This window comes from Leptopilina boulardi, unplaced genomic scaffold, assembly GCF_019393585.1.
Source record: "Leptopilina boulardi isolate dan_hultmark-lab unplaced genomic scaffold, ZJU_Lbou_2.1 LbouV2_122, whole genome shotgun sequence".
Lineage (NCBI taxonomy): Eukaryota > Metazoa > Arthropoda > Insecta > Hymenoptera > Figitidae > Leptopilina > Leptopilina boulardi.
In genome coordinates this window covers 89,484-108,971 of record NW_026137666.1, presented here as the reverse complement: position 1 = coordinate 108,971, position 19,488 = coordinate 89,484, and the positions used below count along the sequence as shown (strand labels likewise).

General features: G+C 28.1%; 1 protein-coding gene across 1 annotated transcript in view; it reads left to right on the top strand.

Moving 5' to 3' along the window:
• The first annotated feature begins 261 nt into the window (after positions 1–261).
• LOC127286674 (proline-, glutamic acid- and leucine-rich protein 1-like) overlaps positions 262–19,488 on the top strand; it is a 60,767-nt gene continuing 41,540 nt past the window's right edge. The window contains exons 1-2 of the mRNA XM_051313187.1: positions 262–469; positions 9,292–9,690. Of these exons, the coding sequence (XP_051169144.1) occupies positions 377–469; positions 9,292–9,690 (492 nt within the window). The 5' untranslated portion in view covers positions 262–376. The remainder of the gene's footprint in view (positions 470–9,291; positions 9,691–19,488) is intronic.

Here is a 19,488-nt window from a genome sequence, read left to right as displayed (position 1 = left end):
ATAAGAATACATTGTGTCGTCTGATTGTTGTGCCTCCAGGCCTCTGACGTCACATCTAGAATCGACTCTGACGTCACAAGTGAAAGAGCCTAATAACGTATAAGAGTGAGAGAAATAAGAACATGTTTTATTTCTCTCACTCTTATACGTTATATTACATGATAGACAGGTAGCCTCGCTATCTACCGAGGTGTGACCGTACCCTTATACGTTACCATGACGACCCTACTAATAGCAGAGCTGTGGCCGCTCCCTTACATCCACGCGAAACTATTTTGCGTTTACCTTTATGTCATAAACAAGAGCACGTTTTAACCTAAAAGAAAACAAATTAGCCGGCGATAATTTGTGATTGCGGTTAGTTTAAGATTTTACAATGACAAACTCCACAGAAATATTTAATTTGATCAATGGATCTAGTAAGGAGTACAATACATTAGAAAATTTGATTTTGTTAGAGACATCAGAGGTATTCATTTTTACATTTTACATTTTACATTGTTTCTCATTTTGTTTATTTTATTTTTTTATTATTTCTTTTCTATTCACTACTTACTATTTTTATGTCGTTTTTTGTCTATTATAAGTACTTTAAATTAATTTTTAACCTACTCGAGGCAGATGATAATTTGTCACGAGTCCGTTGATACTAAAAACTCTTTTCTCCAAAATATGTTTTTCCGTTGTAGGGCAGTATTGTGCTTTTAACCCGAGTTTTATGGCTTAAAACAATGATTTGAACAACTCAAATTTAAAAACTATATATTTGATACCTCCCGTTCATAAAATGCTAACATAAATGTTGTAAAATTATTCTAATTTTAAAAATAAGTGCAATATAAAGTTAACGAAAAAAAATTATGCAAGATAGTTCTTTTTCAATATTCAGTGCCAGACAATTCTAATTGTTTGCATGCAATATAATTTTATACAAAATTAAGAATTATAATAATTATAATTATATTAGAAATAAGTTTATTATATTATAAAACAATATAAGTTTAATTGAATAATAGATCGACTAATTATTTAAAAATGCATTTTAAATATATTAGGTCTGCCGTGTTTTCTAAAAACTTAGGTAACTGCAAAAAAATCGAAAAATGAGTTTTTTATATCGTTGGAATCGTGGAAAAAAGATACACCTGTTAATGCAAATTATTTTTAAAAATTGTTAATATTATTAATAATAATTTTTGCATAAATAATTGAAAATACCGGTAACTGCAAAAATTGATGAGTGATAATTTGAGAAACTTAGGTAACTGCTATAAAAACTTGGGTGTCTTTGGGTGTTGTGACGTATTTTGTAGGTAGTGATTTGAAGAACTTAGGTAACTGCACCAGTGCCTAAGTTTCTCAAAACACGGACCTCATTTTTCGAGCCCTCGTCGCATGGAAAACTTAGGTAACTACAGAGTGCTATCAGAGCACTGCAGTTACCTAAGTTTTCTATGCGACGAGGCCTCGAAAAAGGAGGTCCGTGTTTTGAAGGACCAAGTAACTGCAAAATCTTATACATTTCTTTAAAATTACAATGTTTTTTGTGCAATTAATAATTTGTAATGACAATAAATAATGAAATAAAAAACTCCAATACTATATATATATATATATATATATATAATTATACCTAAATAATAATTTATCAATTATTGAAAAATTAAGTATTAATTTTAATAAATAACATAAAAGCATTAATAAATTAAGAAAATGAAGTTCAGTAATATGTTTATTTCATGATTAATATATAATTAATTTAGTTCAATTATTTAAAAAATTAAAATCGTTTTTAATTATTTAAATAAACGTTAATAAAGCAGCGAACTACATTACCTACAATAATTTGACTTTAATATTGTAAAATTAAAATAAATTCAATCATTTAGTTTAATATTTGTAAAAACCAATAATTATAATGATAACTTTCTCATCTTATTAAATAATTACACTTTATTATTTATTATTTATTTTTATATTATTTTTTTTTATTTTATTTAATATAATTATTTAATATATTTTTACTATTTTTTAATTTTTTTTATGTATTTTATTTTATTTTATATTATTATTTAATATATTCTGAGTTAATACAATATTTGACTCTAATATTGTATAATTAAAATAAATTTAACCATAAAATTAAATATTTGTAAAAAACAATAATTATAGTGACAACTTTCGCAGCTTATTACTACATTTTACTACATTTTTAATAATTTATTGAATGTTTAAACAAATACAACATTTATTTTTACATAATTAAAAAGAATAAATTTAGACGAATCGAAGGAACAAAACGGCATTTAAAAATTTTAATTAGGCTTTGCGGTACATATCAATGAAGTTTAAACAGTTTTTCGCGTTTTTCTCGAAATCTTTCATTCTGCAGTTACCTAAGTTTTTAGAAAACACGGCAGAGGTATTCTATTTTCAAATGTATGAAATAAAAGAACCTCGCACCGCATACATGGAAAATTGGGGTCCGGTGAAATTTCGTAATTTCGTACCTTTTGACCTCTTAAACAGAAAATTTTAACGTCAAAATTTAAAAAAAATGAACCGATTTTTTGGTAATATTTAAGTTTAGAAAAATAGTTTCTTCGCTTTTAACACTGTTTTCTTAAACTTAAAACCTAATTGAGCTGCCGGATCAAAGAAAAGCACATACCTAATGTAATTCAAATGGGTTATGTGCCCTTATTTGATCCGGAAGTTCAATTAACAAAAAATCTGTCAATTTTTTTTAATTTTGTCATTAACATTTTTTGGTCAAAAGGTATAAAATTACAAAGTTTTAAGAAATTTCACCGAACTCCAATTTCCCATGGTTGCGGTGCGGGGTTATTTTTGAAAATAGAATAAAAAACCACTGCCAAGTTGAAGTATGAGTTTTTTGATTCACTTCACGAACAGTTTGCTTCCTTATGGAGATTTTTTGTGATCAATTTATAGTGACTTATTTAGTATTATAATAATATTTGAGAAAAGGTGTTAAGTTGTTGCTCGGCAATTGCAAAAATACATTTTTAACATCAATAACATCGTAATATTTTATAACAAAAGATTCAATACTAAGCCAATAAATTTATTCTTAAATATTTTCTACGTTGGTTATGATAACTTTAAAGTTGCATAAAGTTTTTTAAACAAATAATGCAAAGAAATTAGGTTTTTCAAAATTTTTCTGTTTTAAAAGGTCAATAACTTTGGACAGAATAACAGTAGAATGTTCGCTAAAAGTTCAAAAGATGCGCCTTGAGAACTTTACAAAATTAAATTTATTAATTAAAGAAAAGAAATATATATACAGCACGGACGTATCTTACGTACGGCAGAGTAGGTGTGAATGGGGACAAGAGGTCTTTGAGGCTTAATTTACAGTTTTAAAATTAAGTTCGACGTCAAGATTATAACTTAGTATTCTGAGTATTGCCAAGCTTTTATCTTGAAAATTGTCAGCAAGATAAAAAAAGTTATCGCTAAATGCATAAAAACTTGAAAATCAAAGTCAAACTGTTTCAGTATTTTGTCTCGCATTTGAGAGAAAACAGACTTAAAAATCATACAAAATTTTTTTCTTATTCCTTATGAAAATACAATACAATACATTTTTAAAAATATAGGGTAAGTCCGGGGCAGTTGGCCATGCGGGAGAGATAGCCAATTCAAATATTTTATAGAATTTGCTGCTAGGTATCGCTTATTAAATATTAGTTTGCTTTGTTTTGTGGCAAAACACAATTAAAAGAAAAAACTTCACGAAAAATATTGAAAAAGTATGTAAAAATCTGATTTGTTATTTTGACTAGTTCGGAAAAAAAGTGATGAGTTTACATTTCTCACTGGTGTTATGTTATTTTATAGAATAATTTTGAATTTCATGTTTTTCTGTAAAGTACATGAGCCAAGCTTTGTCATAACTTTATATTTATTCAAAAAATTTATTTATTTATTTAAATTTTAGTTGTGTCAATTTGTCTCCTGACATTAGGAGAGATGGCCATGTTTTTTCGAGGTGAGATGGCCATACTGTTTAAGTTATTGGCACCCTTGAGATTAATGTGTTCGCTAAAAAAACATTAATTCTGTGACAAATTACATTTTTTATGACATACATTACAACAAGACACTCCAAAAAAGATTTTCAAATTTAAATATGATCAAATAAAATAATCCCTATTGTGTAATTAAATCTTAAAAACATTTATAAACAAACATAACACAGGTCTACAAAGTAAGACTTTTTTATATATAGCGGAGTGGTTTCCAATGTATTTTTGTGTGCTGAACCCGATTCCGGGTTCCAAAATTGCGTATCACATCAGGATTTTGAATAAAGTGGAGGTAAAGTCTCCAAAAACAGTGCTTTTGAGGGTTTTCATTATTTTTTTATCCTTAACCAGACGTGCTAGACACTTCTATATATGCTTAAATTGAAGCATACATCGTACACTTTAAGACTCATTTACGCAGGATTAAAAAAAGATTTAAAATTTTGAAAAAAATGTGGGTAAAAACCCAAAAAATCTTTTTAGGTGACTTGAACCTATTTTTTTTTTTAAATTTCAAATTTTTTTTCCTTGCGCATATGAGTCTTAAAGTGTAAGATATAAGCTTTAATTTAAACCTATTTAGAAGTCTCTTATTACGTCAGGTTAAGGAGAAAAAAAATACTGAAAACCCTCAAAAACACGGGTTTTGGAGTCTTTACCCCCACTTTACTCAAAATCCTGACGTGATACGCAATTTTGTAACCCGGGATAGTTTTCAAGACACAAAAATAAATTGGAAACCACTCTGATATCTCAAAAAAATACCTTGTAGACTTGTTGTGGTGAGACAGACAAACAGAGAGCGCTTATAGAAGACTGGATTCAGTGAATTGATTGTCACCTTTGGCTTCATGAAAATTGCACTGAATTTAATGATAAATGTTCGAAATGTGGTCAGAAGAAGAAAAGAAGACATTAATCACTTTAAATTAAGAATTCTGATAAAGCGAAAAGCCAAAGAATGATTTTAAAGTTTTGGCCATTTCTCCCGTACGCCTATGGCCATTTCCCCGTACATTCCGGGAGAGATGGCCAAACGTGTTTTTTAAAAAATATTAATTTTAAGATTGTTTACATTTAAAAAATTTATCATTTCTATTATTATTTGTAAGTTAAATGTTCAATGTTTAATTAGCAATAAAAGTTAATACATAAATCACTTTCTTCTTATTTTTACAGGCCTTTAAAAAAAACTATGGCCAACTCCCCCGGACTTACCCTAACTGAAAAAATTTGTTCCTATTGGATTACTAAACTATTTTCAAAGTGTAAAATTGTATAATAAATGTGTTCGTCCATATATATATATATATATATATACCTCCATTCTGTTTAACAAAATATGCAGGCATAAAATAAAAAAAATAAAAGACATAAACCAATCAAATTTAATCAATTTATAAGAAAATTTTTAGGTTTGTCCGTCATATTGGATCCACCCTTTTTGAATTTTAAAAATCGGACTTCGAATTCATATTCAGCGACAAGAAACACCTTTCTTTACCAAGTTTAACGAAAATCCGTTAAAATTTGTTAAAGTTATTCAAGTTTTTACATTATTACTTTTTGAATGATTGATTTTTAAAGTTTTATGATACAATACCATTCAATTGGTTGAACTAGGTTGAACCATTCAGTTTCATGCGATTAAAGCTTATCTAAATTTTTTTCTGCTCCATAAAATTAATTTAGGGAGTGTAAATAACAACTTAATACAAAAGAAACCCCCAAATATTACCTTTTAAAGAATGAAACTTACGTAATTTGTAAAAAATAGAAATTTTGTCCCCATTTACCCCAACTGACCCTAGGTGTCAATAGATTTTTAAAATTATGAACAAAAAACGATTTTTAAAAAATTTTAAATGCAAAAAATGCAAAAATATAGTTATAGTTAGTTAGTTATAGTGCCCACATTCTCAAAGAATATAAAATCCATGCCGAGTTCTGGGTAGGTTAACAATAGTTCTAGAGTTCTATAACTTTTGTTTCAATAGTTCTGTATATTAACAACAAAAAACATGATATTAAAAAAATAAAGTGCTAACTTCATCAAACACTAAAATTTTTGCAAAAAAGAGTTCTGACATTATTCCGATAGTAAGGAGGGGAAGTTGGGGGAATTGGAGCCCCTTAAGGAAAATGATTAAAAAAACCAACTTATTGTTATAATAAAATATTGTTTTGATCATTTTTTACTCCTTTTGTTATTTAACTTTAATTATAATTAATTAGGAATTAAGAACAAAAAAGAAAGTTTGCAAAAAAAATGTTTTCTGAAAATTGCATCTTCTCCTATTACCCTACCTGTGGGGTATTGGGAGCTCTCACTTGAAATTCTAATAAAATGATATAATTTATATTTTCTTTATATTATTATATTATATAACACAAATATTGATTCTTAGCAATTAAATATGCAACAATATCAAATTTTATAAATGAATCTTGTTCAATTTTCAAAAAAATAAGAAAAGCCATATCGAGATAACGAAACTCTGCTGGCTGGCACAATTCTCTTATTACTCCAAAGAATTTTCAAAGGCCACAATTTGAAAAAAATAAGAAAAACATAAACAAATTTAATTATTACCTCTATTTTTATTCATGTATCTAAATCCACACATATTTATCTCTAATAAAATCACAAAACATAATTAAATAATAAATTTTTAACTATTAACTTTGATCTCCAGAAATATTTTCCATTTAAGGGGGAGCGACACCTTTGAGGTCTAGTTTGAACCTGTTTTTCATGAATTTTTTTAAGACACAGGAATAAAGTAAACAAAATTTGGTTTCGAGGATTTTATTTGTTAACTTTTTCAGTTTACGAAAATATATTTATACTTAAAAAAAGTTTCAATTTGTTGCCTATAAAGGGCGCCAAAGTTGATCCTCTTTCTCTGCAGGGCAAGATTCCGGATAGAGCGTTTAAGATAAAACAAAAATTCAAAATTTTTCTAATCTGTGATAAATTTAGCTTTAAAGTACGTAGGATATTTTAAAAATATTAATTTTTGTGGATTTGGCAGCTGTTTGAAAGAAAAACTCGAATTTTAGGGCAAAATTTTTTCAAAAAATCTATTGCCCAAAAAATCAATCCGATCAAAACTGTTTGAGCTAGACTCATTTCGAGAAAAACACGTTTAAAGTTTTGACAAACACTCGCAGCGCTCTTGGACACCTGCAGATTTCGATTTTTTTCACATGAAATAACTTCGAAATCACTTCTCATGATATAATTTCTATTCTATACATCATAAACTATCGTTTAAACAAAAAAAAATCGATTTTTTTCGGATCAAATGTGTCACTCCCCCTTAAGAAGAAAAACTCGAAAACTTGATTTTTCCTTGTAGTTTCTACAAATCTGTCAGAAATGTGACCGTTTGTCTTCGTATGACATACAGGGAGATTGTTCAATTTTTCAGAGTTATTTACATGAAATTCAAAGTCTCTGTGTACTTAAAATTTTAAAGCTTTCATTATCCACTCTCTCCGATTACCACTAGCTTTGCCTACAGTGTTCTACAATTCTTTTATTAAAAAAATAGTTCCGCAAAATTTCAAAAATTATTTAAAAATTTTTAATTTTGAAAAATTTCAAATTTTAGTGGAATTAACCAAAGTTCTGGCATCTTCATTAATTTGACACCAATTGTATCGCAATTTCAGGTAACTAAACAAAATTTTCTGTACTTTCAAAAAATGAAGAAACGAATTTTTTTTACATTTCTTTTATATATTTATAACTTTTATCAATTTCCCTGACTACCTGAAATTGCCCGGGTAAATTAAACGGGGAAACTCGTGTAAATGCATTTTTTTTCAAGATTGTTTTACAAAAAAATAGTAAAGTTTATTGAATTGAAATAAAGCATACCTTAAAATGCAGCTTACAGGTCTCAAATCTCAACCGAAATTAAAAAATAAAATTTTTATCTTTAACCCCTTCACTGTTATTGACCTCTATAGAGGCATAAAAATATCGTGCCACCAGTGTGTATGACCGCTATAGTAGCATCTAGAAAAAAATAAGTAGACACAATACGATAAACTTGTCAATGGGTATTCTTAGGTATGGTAACATCAAGTTTTTTTTTAAAAAATTTTTTTTACCACATACGGGGCACGGAAGCTTTATTTCTGCTACACAGCGAAGGGGTTAAAATACACAAATACGCTTTGCATGACGAAGAGAAAATTAAAAAAAAATTTTTGAAAATTTGGGACTATTTTGAAAAAAAATCAATTTTTTTTATAAACAATCTACAAAAAAAATTATTTAAAAATCTAAAAAAACAGCTCGTCATGCAATATCCATTAAGTTAAAAAAGATTTCTGGTAAGTTTCATAAAAATCGGTTAAAAATTATCTGAGCTCCATTGCATGGTGCGCGAAAAAACACGTTTTGAGAAAAACGGGTTTAAAGTTTTCGATACAAAAAAATTAGTGTTTTAACTATTGCCGTTATTATGTTATGACGTTATGACATTATGTATTCGAAAATAACTATTGCACTAAAACCACGATTTACTATCACTTGACAATGACAATTAATAAAATTATATTGACAAGAAACCGAAACAATATAGAGAGATCTCGTGCTCATCGTTAACTGCATTTGGTAGCATCTGAAGTGCTAAACTTATGTATACTATAGATATTCATATACATCTATTTGTAGATTTTTTTAAAACGAGTTTCCCCCCTTAAGAATATGTTCGAAAAACATAACCTCAACCATTATTGTAAAATTTCGTGTTACAATATATAAATAAAATTATTAAAAAAATCAAAATATAACATCACTATGAGTAACATTACGTAAAAAAATTTTAATGTATAAAAAAATATGTAGCTAAAACCGTTCATACTTCAAGAAAGAGTCTCTAGCGGGTTAAGTAAACAGTTTTGAAATTCCCTGCAGACAATTTATACTCAAATGTTAGATAATGTGAATATCGTCCTCTTTCAATTTACTATTAAAAATGATTAAACAATAATTTTTTTTGCTTTCTCTAATATTTTAATGGCTTTAATAGACCTAATTTAGTATGTATAACAAATTGCAATATTAAAAATATTGAATTTAGAAAAAAATTTCTGAGAAAAAACATGCGTTTTTTTATCTTCTATGAAGTAGTGCTTTTGAAAAATCCAAATTTACGCTCTAGCGTACTGGTTTTTATTGTATCCAGCTCCTCAATTTGTTTACGTTTTTCTGTTTTAGGAAAAGACTCATGAAGAATTAATTATAACAAGAATAAATACCGAGCTTAAAAAAAGACATTCATGTGTTAATGGATTTAAATTAGTTCATTACATTCTACCAAAAATATCAGATGAAAATTTACTTAAATATGGATTACTGTGGATTACAAAATCAATACAGATTTTGGGCAGTATTGAAAATAATATTTCTGAAGTAACTTTTGCTTGTCAAACTTTAGCTGATTTAGTAGTTTCATGTAAAAGAAAATCCGAATTACATAAGCATATATCGATGCAAAATGTGAAACAAATTATAACCAGCATTAATAATTTGAGAGAAAACGAAACATGCGGCGCCATTTATTATCTCATTGCAGTTCTTCTTTGGCATTATTCTGAAGTCTGTGAGCGATATCAAGTAAGAGGAATTAAATCAAATATTGACATTGCACAAACACGCAACTGAAAACAAGTAAATTTTATTTTTATTTAAATTATTAAAATATCTAAAGGTAATTTATTATATTTGTGATCTCCTACTGTCGGCTAAGCAGTAGTTAATTTATGTTTCATCTTTAAAATGTAGCTATACAGTGAGTTCTCGCGGAGCAACTCACGAAACATTAAAACTCAAGAAGCATTCAGAATTTTATAGGGGGCTTATTTGCAAAGTATTCAGTTTCAAGTGAGCACGCGTCATTACTTAGTGGTGTGCAATACCACCAAGTATTGTTAGGTTTTTTCAAAAACTGTAGGAGAGGGTGGAGGTTGAAATTTTTTGAAAAATTTAAACAGTGAATTTTTGAATACTTTTAACAGAAAGATGAAAAAAAATTGACCTATATGTTTTCGAAAAGTATTTTCCTGCTCTTTCGAATGGTGCAAAAATGTTTTCAAAAAATTCAAAATTTGACCTTTTTTTTGAAAATCAGTAATTTTTTGACCTTTTTTTAAGTTTGGTCTCTTTCTTTCATATAGGGCTCGTTGGATGCGGAACTACGTCAGCTTTCAATTGGTACCTTCAGGATTGCAATAACTTTATTTATTTGTGAAATATTTCATTCTTTATTAACTTTTTTAATTAATATCTCAAAAATAACGAAAAAGGACGTCTCAATATTTTTTGTGGTGAAAATACACATTTTTAACTTTCAAAACAAAAATAAATAAATAAAAAAAACTGAACTTAAAAAAAAATTCGAAAGAAAGTTTAATTTTCAAAGAAAGAGTTAAAATTGGAATTTTTTGAAAATTTTTTTGCACTATTTGAAAGAGAAGGAAAAAACTTTTCGAAAACATAAAGGACAATTTTTTTTTCCTTTTTCTGTTTAAAAGTTACAAGTCTTCAAAAATTCACTGTTTAAATTATTCAAAAAAATTCAACCCCCTCCCTCTCCGACAGTTTTTAAAAAACCTAACAATACTTGGTGGTTATAGTACTCACCCCTAGGGCTAAACTATGTGCAAGTTACAGCCCGATCCGTTCAACTTTTTTTTTCACTTAGTACGCTACAGGAATTTTACCCCACCGATATTTTAATTTATTAATAGTTATTTAAATTACAATTAGTATTTTTTAATTTTATATAATATATATAATATCTGTATGATTAACTGTATCGGGGATATTCCACTTGTTACTATTAATTGTTTTCTCCACACAATTACATCGTCTTCCGCTGGGAGAAATTTATGAAGTTCATGAAGCATTTCATATGAAAATACGTTGTCATTTCTCGGATTTTTCTCATAATTCGGTAAATTGTAGTGATAGTGGTGCTAAATAAGTGTACAAAATTTGAATTTGAAATTTTTAATATTTTTCGAGATATTTACAATAACAAATTAGAGCAATATTTTCTTGTTTTACTTATAACTTTTTCCCAACTAAAAATAGAGAAAAATGTTGAGAATGTTTTTACGCAAAAGACCTTAAACTTTTAGAAAAAATAAAATTTGTTTATAACTTTTAAACAATTTGTTTAAAAAATAAAATTTGTTTATAACTTTTAAACAATTTGTTTAAAAAATAAAATTTGTTTATAACTTTTAAACAATTTGTTTAAAAAATAAAATTTGTTTATAACTTTTAAACATGTTCTCCCTCATTTTGAAGTGCGAAAAACATTATAAATATTGTTTAAGTCATAATAAATCGATGGTTAAATTTGTGAGATGTCATTATTTTTTGTTCTCGAGATATTAATTAATACATTCATTTTTTATTTGGAAGATCATCTAATTCTGTATCAAATAAAACCAGTGTAAATAGCATTTTTAACAATTCAAATTATTAACAGATGATTATTGAAAATCGTTGTTTCAGTACCCCACGGCACAACTCGGCAGAGGTTGCCTATACCTACTAGGCATGGCATTTTTCAGTCTTTCTCTAAATAACATTTTATAATTAATTTTCGATTCTTAGTAATACTTAATATTCTTTTTTTGACGCAGAATTAGATAATTTTGCAAATAGAAAAAGAATTGACAATTTATCTTCATTTCTTCAATTATTTAAATAATTTTTATTATTAATTGAACACCCGTTTTTCCAAAACAGTTCATATAGGGCTCGTTGGATGCGGATTTCGATAAGCATTGGAATGGTATTTTTAAAATTATTCTAATTTTATTTGTTCGTAAAATATTTCATATTTTACTAACTTTTGTTAGTTAATTAATTAATATCTCGAAAACACGAAATAATGCCACCTTAAAAATTTAACCATCGATTTATTATGACTTAAACAATATTTATAATGTTCTTCGCACTTCAAAATGAGGGAGAACATGTTTAAAAGTTATAAACAAATTTTATTTTTTAAACAAATTATTTAAAAACTAATATTTTTTTTCTAAAAGTTTAAGGTCTTTTACGTAAAAAACATTCTCAACATTTTTCTCTATTTTTAGTAGGGAAAAAGTTATAAGTAAAGCAAAAAAATATTGCTCAAATTTGTTATTGTAAACATCTCGAAAAATATTAAAAATTTAAAATTTGTACACTTATTTAGCACCACTATCACTACAATTTACTGAATTTTGAGTAAAATCCGAGACATGACCCCGTATTATCATATGAAATGCCTCACACATATATTGTAATTATATGTTAGGCTCAAAACCCGAAAACGCTCACTAAGCAAAAAAATCGACCACAACGCGTTCTGGCTCCTTCAATTTATCAAAAACCCAAAATTCGTGTCGTGGCACTATGCATGTGAACTTAGCCCCCCACTTTTAAAAAATTGAATTTTTTTTTAGAGTTCTGACTTTCTAAAGAATAGTTCTAGAGTTCCTGATAAGTTTTAGAAATAGTTCCGGCGATTAAGTACTACAAAAGACCCTGATAAAAGTTTTTCCTAAACTCAAAATTGAAGAAACTACAAAACTTTGAAAATTCAGAAAAAAATTATTTATTTAAAAATTGAGTTCCAAGAGTTCTGATGGGAGTTCTGTATGACACCTTTGGAGTTCCAAGAGTTCTGACGAGAGTTCTGTTTGCCCCCCACAGAGTTCTACTAAAATCTCAGATAAATTTTTTTTATAAACTCAAAATTAAAAAAACTGCAGAACTTTAAAATTTCATAAAAAAATTATTTATTTACAATTTGAGTTCCAAGAGTTCTGATGAGAGTTCTGTTTGCCCCCCACAGAGTTCTACAAAAAACACTAATAAATTGTTTTTCTAAACTTAAAATTGAAGAAACTACAGAACTTTAAAATTTCATAAAAAAATTATTTCACTTAAATTGAGTTCCAAGAGTTCTGATGGGAGTTCTGTATGACACCTTTGGAGTTCCAAGAGTTCTGATGAGAGTTGTGATTGCCCCCCAAAGATTTCTCCAAAAAAAAACTAATAAATTTTTTTTCTAACATCAAAATTGAAGAAAATACAGAACTTTAAAGTTTAAAAAAAAATTATTTCACTTAAATTGAGTTCTAAGAGTTCTGATGGGAGTTCTGTATGACAACTTTAGTTCCAAGAGTTCTGATGAGAGTTCTGTTTGCCCCCCACTGAGTTTAGAAAAAAATGTATTAAAGTTTTTTGTAAAAATCAGTGAAAGGCAAACAGAACTCTCATCAGAACTGTTGGAACTCCATAGGTGTCATACAGAACTCCCATCAGAACTCTTGGAACTCAATTTAAGTGAAATAAATTTTTATTGAACCTTTAAAGTTCTGTAGTATCTTTAATTTTGAGTTTAAAAAAAAAATTTATTAGTGTTTTTTGTAGAACTCAGTGGGGGGGGCAAACAGAACCCTCATCAGAACTCTTGGAACTCCAAAGGTGTCACACAGAACTCCCATCAGAACTCTTGAACTCAATTTAAGTGGAATAATTTTTTTTAAACTTTAAAGTTCTGTAGTTTCTTCAATTTTGAGTTAAGAAAAACAATTTATTAGTGTTTTTTGTAGAACTCAGTGGGGAGCAAACAGAACTCTTATCAGAACTCTTGCTACTCAAAAGGTGTCATACAGAACTCATAGAACTGAATTTAAGTGAAATAATTTTTTTTAAACTTTAAAGTTCTGTATTTTCTTCAATTTTGAGTTTAGAAAAAAAATTTATTAGTTTTTTTTTTTGTAGAAATCTTTGGGGGGCAATCAGAACTCTCATCAGAACTCTTGGAACTCCAAAGGTGTCATACAGAACTCCCATCAGAACTCTTGGAACTCAAATTTTAAATAAATAATTTTTTTCTGAATTTTCAAAGTTTTGTAGTTTCTTCAATTTTGAGTTTAGGAAAAACTTTTATCAGGGTCTTTTGTAGTACTCAATGGGGGGCAAATAGAACTCCCATTGGAACTCGTGTAATTCGTGACTATAAAATTTTTTTGAATTTAAAAACAATATTTTAACTGTATATGGGCAGAACTATTTTTGAAAAGTATAGAGAACTCTATAACTCTGTGAGAATTATTCAGAACTCTAAAAAAAATTTCATTTTTTCAGAAGTGGGGGGCTTCGTGAAGTTAGCTCCCGATTATGAAAAATCGATATTTTTAAGACTTAATCGCCGGATCTATTTCTAAAACTTATTAGGAACTCTAGAACTATTCTTTAGAAAGTCAGAACTCTAAAAAAAAATTCAATTTTTTAAAAGTGGGGGGCTAAGTTCACATGCATAGTGCCACTAGCAAAAAAAATTGAAGGAACATCTTTTATGTCTATGAATTCCTTGGCCACCTTCTTTTGTACCCAATTTATAAAGCCCGGAAGAATTGACATCCATAACAGTCGCTAACACATTTCTTGGAGCAACTCGTCCTCTATCAACGTCAGGCACTCTGTTTGCAACATTGGTGCCAATTGCAGCTTCCGAAAATTTGGAGTTGGAGAAAGAAACCATTTTTGTGCCTGTTTTTCCTGTCCACATTTAGCACCTTCCCTCTCAGCAATTATGTTTCTCCTACTTGAACAGATCTTGCAAATAATTCTTTTGCCCAAGCCTTGATCGTTGTCGTCAGTAATTCCACTATTAGCATGAATAAATTTATGACACTCATCAGTTTGTAGATTCCGTGGTTTCATTTTCACATATTACACAATATTTTTGTGCAACTTCTACATCTTCATTATTTTCAGCATCACTAATTTGTTGATCGCTTTCTTTATTAGCATCTTCTTGATCCCTTTTCTTTAAGGACGAAAGAAGTACTTCAAATTGTTCCTCAGTTTCGATAGAAGCATACGCGTCACTAGTAAGAGTTAAGGCTGCCAATCCGATTGGCCTCATAAGGACTTCTCTTTATAACGGAATGAATGGCTCGGTTTTTTTTTACTTTGTACTAATCGGAGAACCCCTGACCACCTTTCTGAGTTGTTATCAGCCATCCATGTTACCAGCATATCGCGGACATCTTTGTTCGACCGTTCAACTAAACCTTGGCTCTAAAAGTGTCGCGGCTTGCCGTGAACAATTTTCATCCCTGGCCACATTTCGGTTAAATTTTTAATTATATTATTACAAAATTCACGGCCATTGTCACTCTGGAGTATAAGAGGAGCTCCAAATAAACAAAAAATATCCAAGATTTGATAAGCCACTTCTTCAGCAGTCTTTGTTTTAAGTGGACGAAGAATTGTAAATTTTGTCAAATGGTCTTGATAATTTATGATGGACTTCAGAATTGCAATAACTTAATTTATTTGTAAAATATTTCATTTTTTATTAACATTAATTAATTAATTAATATCTTGAAAATAACAAAAATAATATATTTATAATGTATTTATAATAATTCATTCTTTTAATTTTATGTAATTAAATTTAAAAAATAATAATTATATAATAATATTAATAATTATTACAATTAAGTTAAATTTATTAAACTAAATGTGGTAACAAATAAATAATTAAATATATTCGCAATATTTTCTAAATTTCACTTTTGACCGTTTTGAATTTGCCACAACGCGTTGTGACTGTTTTTGCTAATGCTACGACACTAATTTCGGGTTTCTGATAAATTGAAGGAGCCAGAACGCGTTGTGGTCGATTTTTTACTCAGTGAGAGTTTTCGGGTGTTGAGCCTAACATATATACTTCATAAAATCCAAAAAGAGGGTAATATCCGCTGAATGATTCGCGAGTTTTATGTACTCGAAATTTTCAGAAAATTGAATGGTTTGCAAGAACTTACTGACCGAATTCATTTCAAATTAGGCAGGCTGAATATTTCCATGCTGAAAATTTATTTCATGTACGAAATTTTATTTTTTAATAATTTTTAGACGACACGTATTTCTTTATTTGTCTAAAAATTTTTCTTTGTTAAGTTACAACGATTTTAATTTTTCAAATCGGAAAAGTCATTTATCTTAATATTAAGAAAATAATTCTTTCAAGTGTCATATTTTTTAGACTAATTGGAATATGTAATTATTTCTTTTCAGGTCTAAAAGAGCTTTAACTCTTCTTTAAAAATCCGGTAAGAAAATTAAAAAATATTGATAAATAAAAAATTGGTCAAGTGCGAGTTACACACTCGCTTACCTAGGGTTCCATTCACGATTATTTAAATGTTTATATATATATTTAAAAAAAATTATTTTCCTATAATTTTCTTTCAATTTGCTAGTAAATATATAGATATATATGTACACAGTTTGAGATGAACAATTTTTAAAAAATTGTTAAAGTTTAGATAAAAAGGAATTTTGAGTTTTTGTAGCGAAGCAATATTTAAGGGGGGAACACCAGTTGTAACTTTCGAAATATCGATTTTTTTTTTGGTGCATTTTCTTAAAGTATACATATTTAGAAATGTGTCTGTAAATTTCAAAGTTGATCCGGTGAAAAATAAATGAGATATACAGAACACTGCAGCGGCGCGTCCCGTGGCTTCATACAAGGTGGCCAGCCATACCTGACCCTAACGACAGATGGCCTTTTCCTATGATTTAGAAACGGCAACCACTGCGGAAGAGTTATTATATGGTCCAGGAATCGATGACTCTTTGTAACTTAGAAACAAAATTTCTTCTGAACAAAAAAAAGTAAGTTGAAACTTTTAATGCGTTTTTCTCAAAATGACATTTTCCAAGTCGGTGACCACGATTACTCGAATACCATTAAACCGATTTATTTAAAATTTAGTGTGCTTCATTTACACATATAAGTCTAGTTCGTGATCGAAGGATTTTTTTTTTTAATCAAAACTTTTTTTTATATAGCTGAAAATCGACCGTATTTTTTTAACGAAAATCATACTTTTGACTTTGACAGGTCGCCATTTTGTCAAATTTTTTTTTTTTTTTAAATCCTTCGATCACGAACTAGATAATCTTATAATAAATGTAAATCAATTTCATTTTTGTATTTCAGACGAAGTATACTTGCAGAATGCTGGTCACCGCAATTCGCCTTTTTTCTTAAGACGCCACTTCAATGGCTCATATCTCCAAAAGTTTTTGTTAAAAAAATTTTTTTTTTCTTTTAAATTACAGCTTTTTACATGTACTTTTAACTAATAAATAGTATTCTTTAAAAAGATTCATTGTTCTTTTGGAAAATATTCTTGAAAAAAGCATTATTTTTTGAGTTACAACTGGTGTTCCCCCCTTAAGTCAATTTCAAAAGGGTTAGATATATTTTCGTGAGATATACACATGAAATTAAATATGTGTACTAAGTTTCAGCTTCTTAGTTCTAAAACTGTGAAAGTTTGCTATAATTCTGTGGTTGAAAGGCATAACAGCATAACTGACATTTTTATCAAATTTGAGATAACACCAGATTCTAGTACATTTAGTAATGCTTTCCAAAGATTCATAGTTGAAAAATCATTTATGTAACTATTCAAGTAGAAAATGATGAAAAACCTAATCGCATAACTGCACTTTTGGCAATAGGCAATAGGCATAAGCGCATAACTGCATTCAGAATAAAAAAACAATTGACGTAATCTACAAAATTAAAGTAATATTTTAAAATAAAAATATTATTTATTTATTTATTATTTATTTTTATCTTATAATAAGGAATTTCAGAAAAAATAAAATTTTTTATTAGTTTGACTAATTTTTTGATTTTCTCTTTTCATTAATTCTTTTGAATCACAGGTATCTTCATTCTTCTCGATATCTTCACAAAAAATATTAAATTTGAGAAATTACGGAAATGTAAACATAAAACCTAACCAATTTTATTACCTATTTTTAAAAAATATTCGTTTGATTTTTTTCATAGATACAATAAACATAAATAATAATTTTATTCTTTTGCCTTCATTATAATCATCTTCTTCAGATATATTTGTTTCAGACTCAGATTCGAACGTCGCTATTAAATCCATTTTGACAATTTATTATGACATGAAAAATAGAATGAAGTTGGTTACATATTTAAACTTTAACAGCATAAACACATAACTGCAAAAAAACTTTCAATTTGACTAAGAATATATTAAATTTCATATGAATTCGTGCGTTTTATAAAATGTGATAAACGTATTTTAAAAATACATTAAATAATGAGACTAAATGCCGAATACCAAACACATCCGTTGATTTTCTGATTTGACAGAGCTAAATGAATATTAAAACTCATATTTTTCAAAATCGTGACAAATGCAGTTGTGCTGTTATGCCTTTCAACCACAGAATTTTCCTTTAATCTACCCGCAAAAATACCTATGTATACAAAGTTTGAGCTTTGCTCTAACTATATTGCTCTAAAACTATAAAAGTTAATGGGGGGCACTCTTTTCTACGAAATTTCGAGTTTTTGGAATGTATTTTTAGTAAATTGACTACTAAAGTGGGGAAAAACTGCAACGATATCAATTTTTCTTACTCTCACTACTAAAATTTGTCTCAGGATCGAAAATTAAATTTCACTAAAAAATATTTCGTTGAATGTCTATGCAAGTGGTTACCCATCCAAGTACTAATCGCGTCCAACGCTTAACTTGCTTAACTTCCGTGAACCGATGAGAACTTTTTTTTAAATATATACTTTATTATCACAGTTTTAACATACAAAAATATTTATAACAATAGATAGTTCTGTAAGTGTCTTATTTTAATATCACGTAGTACCCGCTGAATAGAATTCAGCTTAAACCCACCAATTCAGTTTGTTTTTCGTTTATACAATATTAAAGATTTAATGTGAGATTTTCTTTGATTTATAGCGAAAAGATGCATTAATACAATATTTTATAATGGGAAAATATAATTAACAAAATCCAACATACCTTTACGCTTTACATATACAGCGTCGGTCATTGAAAAAGTTAAGTACCTGATATGGTAATTAATGTTTGAGTTTAAATGGAAAATAATGTCTATTCATTTCTTTGATATTTTTAGTTAGTTCGTTTGACGATAAGTTATGTTCATAAAATTTTTCTGCTAAAGACAATGCGTACTCTCTAAACATTTCGTTGTTAGTATTTTCTTGCTGTTCAGAAATCTTTGTATATCTGTCGGCATTTAATATAAATCTTAATCGTTTATTCTCGTATAGAGTGTTTGTGGGTAATACTACGTGTTTTTAAATCAGTCATATTCAAACAAACATTTAAATATTTATAGTGAATGGTTATTAGTAATTCTTTTTTTATGAATACCTGATCTTTCATAGAACGAAAAAAATCTGTAGGTCACTAAAAAAATTAATTTGTATTAAAGAAACAGAGAATTAAAAAAAGCCACATGCGTTCATTACTACGTACAGGCTTACATTACATATGTCTAATACTA